The following is a 10,700-nucleotide window of genomic DNA, read 5'->3' on the forward strand; positions in this document are numbered from 1 at the left end:
TGATAGATAGATAGATAGGTTCAAGTTCGAAAGGAAACCCAGCATTGTTTCTTCGACGCTCCTCTTCTGTTTCACGGTGTCCGTAACCAAGCAACATGGCGGACGTGGTGCAGTACCGATTGGAGCGCATGGTGGACGAGCTTGACGACCTCGAGCAGCGCGGTATCTTCAGCCGCCGCGAGATCGCCGAGATCGTGAAGCAGCGGCGAAAATTTGAGTATCGGCTGAAGCGTCCGTGTCCTCTGAAGCAGGATTTCTTGGCCTACGTCGAGTACGAGACTCAGCTCGACGCGCTCCGCAGGCTCCGCAAGAAGTCCGTGGCGCGGGAATTGACGAAGCAAGGCAACAAGAAGCTGAAGAAGTCCAAGTCCGATTTCGCAGGCATGCTTAGGATTTTAGAGATTTACGAACTCGCTTTGAAGCGCTACAAGGGCGACATCGATCTCTGGTTTCGCTATCTCGAGTTTTGCAGGATCAGAAAAAATGGCAAGATGAAGACGGTACTTTTTACTCTATTATTCTCCAACCATTTTCTTTGAATTTTCGTTTGAATTCTTCACATATTGGATACATGTATCTATATCGTATATAATGTTGGCTTTCATACACGTGTTTATACATGTGCGTGTGTCTTTCTCTGTGTGTATACGTTTATGTATGTTTGTATATGTGAACATTGTTGTTGTGAATAATTTGCAGGCATTGGCTAAAGTTATTAGGTTTCATCCAAAGGTTCCGGGAGTTTGGATTTATGCTGCGGCTTGGGAATTTGATCATAACTTGAATGTTGCGGCTGCTCGTGCTTTGATGCAGGAGGGTCTCAGAGTTTGTCCAACTTCGGAAGATCTTTGGGTGGAGTATCTTCGGATGGAACTTACTTACCTTAATAAGTTGAAGGCACGGAAGGTTGCTTTGGGTGAGGATGAGGGAACTCTCACCCGTGATCCCAAGAGTTCTGATGAAAAACAATGGAGGGAGGAAAACAAAGATTTGTTCATGTCACTAGGTGAAAAAGAGGAGGGTGATGATAATGATGGATCAAATGTTGGAAGTGATCAAGCGGAAAAGAAGCAGGAATTGTTTGCAGAACATGGTATGAATATTTTTAAGACTGTATACGGCGGAGCGGTTGAAGCTGTCCCTTCAAGTCTCAGTCTCAGGAAGCGATTTTTGGAAATATTGGAGGGTACGAATTTGTCAGATTACGAAGATACGTGTAAGGAGATATTGAATGACGCGAAGAGGGATTTTTCATCACAACCGGAATTTTGGGACTGGCTTGCAAGGCGTGAATGTGATCTTGAAAATGGTCAGGGGATAAGTAAAGAGGTCTTAATTCCTCGGCTGGAAAAGGCTGTTCAGGTATGAATCTTTGTGAACTTCTGAAACCGTAGGGAGCATGGTATATCACTAAAGGCTATTTTGGTGACTGAGATTTATGACTGCTTGAGCCTAAACTAGGAAAAGTAGGTATATTTGATGAAGAATGTTATTATGGTAATTCCAATCAAATGATCTAATTGTATCCCAGCTCTAGGAATAATGCTTGTTAGATCGTGGTAATGTAGGATTTTTCTATGATTCTTTTCTTGTGTGCCTGTTGGTGTAGTGAACCTTGAGCCTGGCCCTTATCTGTTTTGTAGGTTTATGAGGAGGCTTTGAAAAAGATGCCATCAGGAACTACGTTTAGTTTGTATGCAAATTTTCTAACGGCTATTGTAGCTCCTAAAGAAGGAGAAACCAATATAATTGGGCCATCAGGTCAGGCTGTAAACTATATACCGCATCTTCTGTCAGTATACGAAAGGGCTGAAAGCATGGGATGTATTACTGAAGATCTTGCTTGCAAGCATGTGTCCTTACATTTGCAATTGAGACAACTGGAAGAGGCTCGGAAACTGGCAGCAAAGCTTTGCAGTGGAAAGCTTGCAGAATCGGTGGAGTTATGGGTGTTGAGGATTACTATAGAAATTAGATACATCACAAGAAGTTCTCCTACACCTAGTGATGCTGATTCGCAAACCCTTTTTGAACTCCTTCAACAAATTTTGATGAAAGTTTCTGTTTCAAAATCAGATAACTTGTGGTTAAAGGTATGCTGTCACCACCAATATCTTATTTCTGCTTTTCTACAGTAAATCATATCTTGTACGAAATCTGTTCTAATCAAATCATTTTCTGGACACAAATTTCTGTTGCCTCCAGGGTTTAAATTATACAATATTTATTTGTTCCTTGATCATTTGATTTTTGAACAGTGTCTTGGTTAGAATTATCTGGTTTTCTTTTTTCAATATGGTATCCATACGCTTTTTCCTAGAGAAGACTCAATGTTAATTGGTTAGTTAAAGACTTACATAATGATTCATGATGCTGCAAAAATAGCTGTTGGCTTTTAACTTATTTCTCGTTTTGTAAAGAAGTGTTTGCCAGTTGAACTTGAACCTGAAATTGGTGATAGAATGCATCTCCTTAGTGCTGACAAAATTTTCTATTTACGTTCCTCTTTTATTAAATGTTCATACATTTTTATTTACTTAGTTCAGTTTGTGAATGGATTTGTCCGTCATTTGAACTATTTTGTATAATATTAAAACTGAAAAGTTCTTCATATAGTTCATCTTTCTAACCTTCACTCAATACAGGTCCTCAAATTCTATGCAAATCAAAGACAATATTTTGATAAACTGGTGGAGATTTCTGTTGTTACTTTGGTCAGAGATGGTGGCAGTGAAAATGGGTTTTCCCTTTCTTCTGCCATTGTAAGTTTTGTACTTCAAAAAGATGGAATTCAGCAGGCCAGAGATATGTATAAACGGTATGTGCAGTGGAATTACCTCAGGGTACTGGTTACCAAAACATGCTCCCACAGGTTTTTATGTCTTAAATCTATAAATTCCTCAACTGGTTCTCATTGCAGGTTTCTAGCATTACCGCATCCTGGCCTTGCTTTACATAAACATTGCATTGACTTGGAAACAAACCTTGCATCAATAGGAGATAAAGATGGTCTCATAAGTGCGAGGAAGTTGTATGAATCTGCACTAGCAACTTATGACCAAAATGTCAGCTTATGGCAAGATTATTATCGCATGGAGACCAAGGTAAAAGGTTTTTTCCCACCTTTTAGTATTACTACTACTGCTGGGGAAACTGTTTAATTGCTCTTTTACTTGTTTTTAAATCCTTTATCATTCAATCCAAGTGGTGCATCCATGACTTTATTTTTGGGGTTGATTGTGCAGATGGGGACATCAGAAAAGGCTACTGCTATTTATTGGCGTGCAAGGAGAGTTCTGAAAGATGCTAGTGAATTTGTCACTTCTCCAGATATGTTATAATTTCTAACTTACGACCATGGATATCAGAGTTCAATTTTGACCACTTTATTTTTCATCAGAAATTTGTTCCTTTGGCTAGTCTACATGCAAATTTGTTTTCGCTTCTGGAGAAGGTGAGAAATAGAGCTTCCTTCGTTCTTTCTTCCCAAAAGCTAGATATTAACTGGTGAAGTCTCGGGATTTTCTTTTAGGATTTATTTTGGTAACTGTTTCCCACATTGGTATGTTGTAAAACTTGGCAGAACGTGTATCTTTCAGTTTTCTGTAAAGGCTTATAAACCACAGTTGTCCTGAGTTAAAAAAATCAATGCATTCTCCCAAAACTTTAGTTTTCTGGTATTCTTAACACTGTTTATAATATACCCTCGTGGTGTTCTTTTCATTCTGACGAGAAAGATCTTAAATGTATTTAACAGAGACATACACACAAATGGAACCGGTGCTTTCAAAAGACTTTCAAATACGATTGTGTGACGTAGGGATCCCAAGTTACTGGTTGAAAAGTGATTACGAAGTGGATCATGTAAGACGTAGGGAAGTATGTAAAATCAACGTTTTAAGGGAAACTGAACAACCGATGAATGAAATAATCCTCTGGATTGTTTGGACAAATTGATAGTACGTTTTCCCCAATTTTATTTTTAAAGCACTAGAAATATTTATGTGTATAATATACGTATCGCTTAAACGACGTACAAAATAGAAATCCATATGGGCGCACTGAACATACTTAGACCACATTGTTATCCCGTTTTTTTATTTGCTTCCCCTTTTAATATCCTCTGGCAAAATGCTGCTACATTTGTCAGCAAACATGGAATACAACTCAACGGGAATTTGTTGAGAGGGAGATTTATCTTGATGTCGTGTTCTATGCTTTTGGCCACTGTGGACTCACTACCTACAATAGTCAAATAACTACATTAAATTCTATTTCTATTTTGATAAGCAATGTATTGAGATGAGCATTTAGCGAGACAGTAAAGAATAATAATCTTAATCGCACGCATGCGATTTACTATTGTTAACAAGCTAAAAATTCAGGAAAAGGAATCAATTGGAGATCCATGTTCCACCATAAGTTGATTTTATATTGATCCTTAAACATGGAAAACGCTGAAATTAATGATGATCCGCTAGGTAATGATTTCCAAACATTGATCGTAATAATTTGTAAACTGCTAACCTCAAGTGTGCTAAAGACTAATCGCATACGGCTAGCAACAACTGACGGTTTCTCAGCTTGACCCATCACAGCTGTCTGTTCTAATTGAAGAGTCTTCACGGGAAGCCTTCAATACAAAGATAGTAAGCAATACTGTGAATTTCCATTAGGCTTTTGTTACTTCCAAACTTTAACTATGCACTACACTCAAGTAAGAGAACAAACTTCACCACAGTTCTATTAGATGATATTCTTTAATGGGGAAAAATCATATACTACTAGTTACCAGAAGCATATATGAAAAGTAAGGAAAACTAAAAACTAGGTTCAAGATGGTATCTCACCATGCCATTCCTTTCATAAAATATGCATTTGCTATCAGAGCACAAAAGCCTTTCCACTGCAGTCTCACTTCATCTGACACCGGAGTTGTAGATGACCATCTAACAATGGTTGGTTGGGGTGTGCACAAGATGGTGATGAATATAATGCTTAACCAGAAAATGCATTCATCAACCTGCATGATACACGGCATTAAGAGCAAGACAACAGAGATCTTGCAGAATTCATGTCCAACAAAATCAAGTCACCGATATTAGCTAATGCAGGTGATGCCAATTAGGTTGTTGAATTAAGAGCCCATTTAGGACGGTACCATCTAGTTACTTAGTGAACTAATAAACTAACAAGCTTAACTAACAAGTTAACAACTATCAGTTCTGCAATTTCTGTTACCGTTGCTTCTTTCAAAGAGGCTTAGCCTGTTTGATTATATACAGACAAACCTGTCTCTATTAATCTGCTAGACATAACGTAGAAAATCATCTCCTTCTACACAGACACATCTCTACCAATTTACAGTCTTCAAAAGGCTAATCCTCAAAAGAAAAAAACTCAAAAGGCCAATCCTCAAAAGAAATTCTCGTGATAATAAAGATTGATGACTTAGAACTAACTGACCTCCTCTGAGACGATCTTAGATTTCAAGCTTGTGCTTCCACCACAACTTTGCATTACATCAATTTCAATCCCAGAGTTCTTCATATCCGTAAGTTCTTTCCTCAATCCTTCATCAGTGCATCCGAGCGCATATGCATTTACCCCGGCAGTGATGAACTCCTGAGAGTGAAAACACAACGCAAACTGGTAATTAGAATATAAAGAATTGAAAGAACCAATAAAGGGTGCAACGGAGTCATGTCTATGGAAATACTTTTAGATTGTCGGTTCCACCACGATCAATGAAGTTCCTGTATCGCCTGAACAAGCTGATGGCTATATTCCGTGAAGAACGAAATTCATCATCAGATGAAACGGAATCCTGTAACCCGCACTTCACATGATGCCAAAAAAAATATCAATCAGCAAGAGCAATGAGAATTGATAAATAAACTAAACTACACAAGTCAATGGTCCAACAAACATGCTTACAAGCCATTTATGCGTGGCAACATGATGGAATAGATTAAGGCTCTTCTGTAGCTTATCACATTTTCCAGAGAAGGAGGCACTATGAAATAATATATTACTAGAAGGACTGCCAAAAGGTTTAGGATTGCAATTCACCAAATTAACATTGTTATTGATCTTGCATGGGTATGTTTGTTGAGCAGAAGCTGAATCTTGGTATAAATGGCACTTTAGAATAGCTCTATGAGCATACACCGTTAGCATGTTTGAACCATTATATTGATCCCTTCAAAACAACCAATAAATGAAAAAAGGTTGGTTTAAGAAAAATAAAGACAAGAGGAAGAAAATAAGGAAAAGGGGGTTGGAGAGGGAGAGTAATACCTGGTGGAGGGTAAGCATAGACTTGGCTGATACACCAAATAGAAATAGAAAATAAGAAGAGGGAATTTAGAAAAGTATCTTGAAACGGGGCTTCAGCGGAACCACGAATATGATGAATGGTTTCTGGCTACCAACAATCGCTTTCAACTCTTAATATCATAAATCTCCTCGCAACAGACAATACCTACGTTCCTTCTACTGTTTGTTTCCCAACTATTCTTCTTCTGTTTTTCGTTTCAGCTCCCAATATCCACAAGGGTTTATTTAAATTAGTATCGATTACAAAAATGTTGTCTCATACTTTTCCCATCATCAAAGGTTGCTAATTTCAGTCATTTGCTTATATATAATTTTCCTGGGGTGCTAAAAAAAAATGTCAAATTAAGATTTTGTTTTAAAAATAATCAATACATGAAGTATGAAGTTTTTACATTCTAATCTAAGGAGACAAACTTTGCAAATAACTAGTTTTCACTCAAATAAGAATATGCATTACAACTCCACTTTTTAGTCTTTAAATTTTTTTATTACCGAGTTCAGAGCCACCAACCACCCAATTGCTTGCTTCAATGCACTTCCCTCAGGTTTTGTTTCACTTCTATTTCATGACCAGACCATCTCACCAACTTCATTGCTTTCCTTTTTAGTGCAAAGTTGCTAATACCACAATTACCCAAAGTTAGTGTGATCAGCAATAAAAATTAGGAGGATAACAAGATTTTGAAAATAATTTTTTATTACAAATAATGTGCTAAACCGTAAGCTGATATTAAAATTATTTTGAACGTATTAAAGATATTTTGAACACAAAATATTTATATGAATATTGTTTTAAACTTAGAATAGTTGAACGTATTGGTGAAAAGAGATGGGAAAGGAGTGAGTGTGGTTTGGTAGTGCTTCGACCACTCACTAACGATGTGGTATTATCGACAGAGTATGTCGATTTGAGAAGAGGAACCTCTTACCTCTCTCTCACTCTCACAGCCACCAACTCCCGTTTATTTCTTATTCATTTTTCTTCATTTAGATATATATCCTATATTTGTGTCCAAGTCCAACAGATAAGCCTCCCTCTTCTTTCATACACACAGTGCACACCTTTTCTCTTCTCTGTTTTGGGCTCCAACCTTTGCTTAATTCTCCTCAACCATTCCATACGCATAACAAACCAATCTCTGTAATGTCAGTGCTCTACCCTTCACTTCTCTTTTTTCTCTGTTTCATTCTACCACTTCGCTTTATAATATCATATTGATCCGTATTTTTAGTGAAATTGATATTTAGATCTACAAAATGTAGCGATATGGTCTTTATATCATTCTGGGTGCATGGTATGTGATAAACAACCTCATTTTATTATTATTATTATTATCTGTTTTATTATATGGTATATGATTGATTCCGCACAGGGTTTTTCATTTGTCACCTTACACTGATATGTTGTGTCAATCTTTGAGTTCTGCAAAATGTCATGGCTATAGATTTTTCTATGACTACTTTCGTGGAATGCGTCGTTTAATTGTTCTATTGGAGTTTTATTTCCTTTTGTGATCACATCTAGCTTGTCACAATTTGCCTTGCTTTTGTCTCCGACTGCAACGCCACCAAATATCTTGTTCCAGTTTTGACATTGGGATTTTGGCCAATTTTGGTTAGGGAGAATGACGTACCGTCTTGTGTCAAGAGTCATATCATATTTCCCACATTAGGAATGGCATGAATCAATTACAATAATCTGAAACCTGTGACCCCTATCACAGGTGTGTCAATAACTTACCCTTTTAAGTGTTTCTTCAGATATTTAGCTTAGAAAATGAGGGGGGGATTGTGGCAACTTGGGCAATTGGTCACACGTCGTCTTGCTCATGGAGATAAGAAGGCTGTTGCTCGTCGATGTTTTGCTTCTGAAGCTGAGCTGAAAAAGACAGTGTTTCATGACTTCCATGTTGTTCATGGTGGGAAGATGGTTCCATTTGCTGGATGGAGCATGCCCATCCAATACAAGGACTCAATCATGGACTCAACCATAAACTGTAGGCAGAATGGTAGCCTTTTTGACGTTTCTCACATGTGTGGGCTGAGCCTCAAAGGGAAGGATGCTGCCCCATTCCTTGAAAAGCTAGTCATTGCCGATGTTGCTGGGCTTGCCCCTGGAACTGGGACACTGACTGTTTTCACAAATGAAAAGGGAGGGGCAATTGATGATTCAGTAATTACCAAGGTGACGGATGACCACATATATTTGGTTGTGAATGCTGGCTGCAGGGATAAAGATCTGGCTCATATTGAGGAGCATATGAAGGCATTCAAGGCCAAAGGAGGTGATGTGTCATGGCACATACATGATGAGAGATCTCTACTTGCTCTGCAGGTAATTTCACTTGCTCTTCTACGTTGACATCTGCTGAACACACTTTTAACTTGTTTTGTCTGTTATGTGTTACCTATTTGCCTATATCCTGCTGCTTGAGGTTTTCTCTGTAGAGACATTAAACATTAAACCAATGCTTTAGGAAACTATTTAGTACACTGTCATATCACCTGCCATTTGTATCTTCTGTTTTAGTGTCTCATATTCTTTTCCCAGTCACAAGATTAAAACTTCGTATAGCGTGGTCATTAAATGACCACGATTCACTTGTTCAGGTGATTTGTACTCGTGTTAAAATATTCAAATAAATTGTGGGGCTTTTGAATTAATAGACGGTTCCTCAGTGTAACATCAATAAAGGATTCTTATTGTCACTGGTGCAGGGTCCTCTTGCAGCCCCCGTTCTTCAACACCTCACAAAAGAGGATTTGAGCAAGCTATACTTTGGGGAGTTCCGTGTGTTGGACATAAATGGTTCACAGTGCTTCCTTACCCGAACCGGGTATGTTTTTCTTACCAACATTATCAATTCCTTTTTCAAAGTTCATCCGAGTACTAGTCAACTTACCTGAGACTCCATCTTGTATTACTTTGGCAATCTTTCCTTTCCTTTCCAAGATAAGCTAACTTTTATTGTGACTAAGTAATCTTGGTTTTATTTTGCAAGTTTCTGTTGTTAGTAGAGTTTATCAGGGACACCATGCTTAATCTAATTGATTAGACCAAGCATAATGAATAACACTTCCTTCATCGAGACCTTCAGGTATACTGGAGAAGATGGATTTGAGATCTCAGTTCCTTCAGAGCATGGTGTGGATCTTGCCAAGGCAATACTGGAAAAATCTGAAGGGAAGATAAGATTGACAGGATTGGGTGCAAGAGATAGTCTGCGACTTGAAGCTGGATTGTGCTTATATGGGAATGACATGGAACAGCACATTACACCAATTGAAGCAGGACTGACATGGGCTATTGGGAAGAGGAGGAGAGCAGAAGGTGGTTTTCTAGGAGCTGATGTTATCCTGAAACAGCTTGAAGAAGGTCCTTCCATCAGGCGTGTTGGTTTCATTTCTTCTGGTCCACCTCCCAGAAGCCACAGTGAGATTCAAGATGAAGGAGGGAAGAACATTGGGGAAATAACCAGTGGTGGATTTAGTCCTTGCCTTAAGAAGAACATAGCTATGGGATATGTGAAATCTGGACTGCACAAGGCAGGCACCAAAGTAAAGATTATCATTCGAGGAAAAGCCAATGAAGGAGTCGTTACCAAAATGCCATTTGTACCAACAAAATACTATAAGCCATCCTAATTTACTTCTGTATTTTTACCCCAAACATTTCCGAATCACTCCTTCTTGTTGACAAATTTTCCCATAATCCGAGTGTTAAAAGTCAATGTTAAATTGCATTCAAATTCGATATCAATTTTCAGATATGTATGAGTTGAATTTGGTTCGTTATCTTGCAGTTACCCGATAATTTCCCACCGAGTACTAAGTTATAGAACAATGCATGATACTCAAGCTATATCATGTCTAGAATGCGTCCCTTATGGTAGTTCCTTTTTGGTTTTCTCGAGACATTTTATTAACTGCATCATATTATCTAAGAAACTGTAGCGTTTATGTTCAAATTTTCAAGTCTGCTTCCATTGTCTGTACAACATTGCTAGAGATTTCATTAATCAAATCTGCATTTTTTATAAAAAGATACAATTATCAAAAGTTGATTTTTTTATGAAAGTGTGTTTATGTCTTTTGTAGGAATGAAAGATTTTGTTATTGCATGTAAAAGCGTATTACTTTTCTTTTCGATGAATATTTGTAATTAAAAGCAAAATATTCTAACTCAAAACAAATAAATTTAATGGTTTATTTTTTTATATTTAAGTTAGCAATCACACTTGATTTTCCATGTGTTAAATTATTTTTTGTATATCAAAGAAATAAATTTACAACACAAACTAATTCAATCAAAAACATTTTGAAGATGATTTTTATAAAACATATTTAATCTATAATAGCGT

At 37.5% G+C, this 10,700-nt stretch overlaps 3 protein-coding genes across 4 annotated transcripts; 2 read left to right on the plus strand and 1 right to left on the minus strand.

Annotated features, from left to right (window-relative positions):
• On the plus strand, window positions 1–3,680 carry LOC137806715 (U3 small nucleolar RNA-associated-like protein). Its single transcript, XM_068606965.2, has 6 exons — window positions 1–500; window positions 700–1,362; window positions 1,644–2,093; window positions 2,646–2,818; window positions 2,921–3,104; window positions 3,246–3,680. Exons 1-6 carry the CDS (start codon window positions 96–98, stop codon window positions 3,339–3,341), a joined length of 1,971 nt encoding a protein of 656 aa, XP_068463066.1. The 5' UTR covers window positions 1–95; the 3' UTR covers window positions 3,342–3,680.
• A 260-nt stretch (window positions 3,681–3,940) lies between these two features.
• LOC137806717 (orotidine 5'-phosphate decarboxylase) lies at window positions 3,941–6,440 on the minus strand. Its single transcript, XM_068606968.2, has 7 exons — window positions 6,301–6,440; window positions 5,938–6,202; window positions 5,720–5,839; window positions 5,467–5,625; window positions 4,851–5,023; window positions 4,528–4,633; window positions 3,941–4,242 (listed from the first exon to the last, which is right to left on the minus strand). Exons 2-7 carry the CDS (start codon window positions 6,178–6,180, stop codon window positions 4,213–4,215), a joined length of 831 nt encoding a protein of 276 aa, XP_068463069.1. The 5' UTR covers window positions 6,181–6,202; window positions 6,301–6,440; the 3' UTR covers window positions 3,941–4,212.
• An 82-nt stretch (window positions 6,441–6,522) lies between these two features.
• Window positions 6,523–10,107, plus strand: LOC137806716 (Glycine cleavage T-protein family). Of its 2 annotated transcripts, none has more exons than XM_068606966.2 (4): window positions 6,523–7,485; window positions 8,101–8,674; window positions 9,058–9,176; window positions 9,438–10,107. In XM_068606966.2, the coding sequence occupies exons 2-4, from the start codon at window positions 8,117–8,119 to the stop codon at window positions 9,982–9,984; spliced, it is 1,224 nt and encodes a 407-aa protein (XP_068463067.1). In that variant the 5' UTR covers window positions 6,523–7,485; window positions 8,101–8,116; the 3' UTR covers window positions 9,985–10,107. The 2 variants fall into 2 exon arrangements, with proteins under 2 accessions (XP_068463067.1, XP_090156333.1); XM_090300207.1 differs by having other exon boundaries at window positions 7,145–7,634.
• The last annotated feature ends 593 nt before the right edge of the window (window positions 10,108–10,700 follow it).

This window comes from Phaseolus vulgaris, chromosome 3 (assembly GCF_051622355.1).
Source record: "Phaseolus vulgaris cultivar YP4 chromosome 3, ASM5162235v1, whole genome shotgun sequence".
In the NCBI taxonomy this organism is placed as follows: domain Eukaryota; kingdom Viridiplantae; phylum Streptophyta; class Magnoliopsida; order Fabales; family Fabaceae; genus Phaseolus; species Phaseolus vulgaris.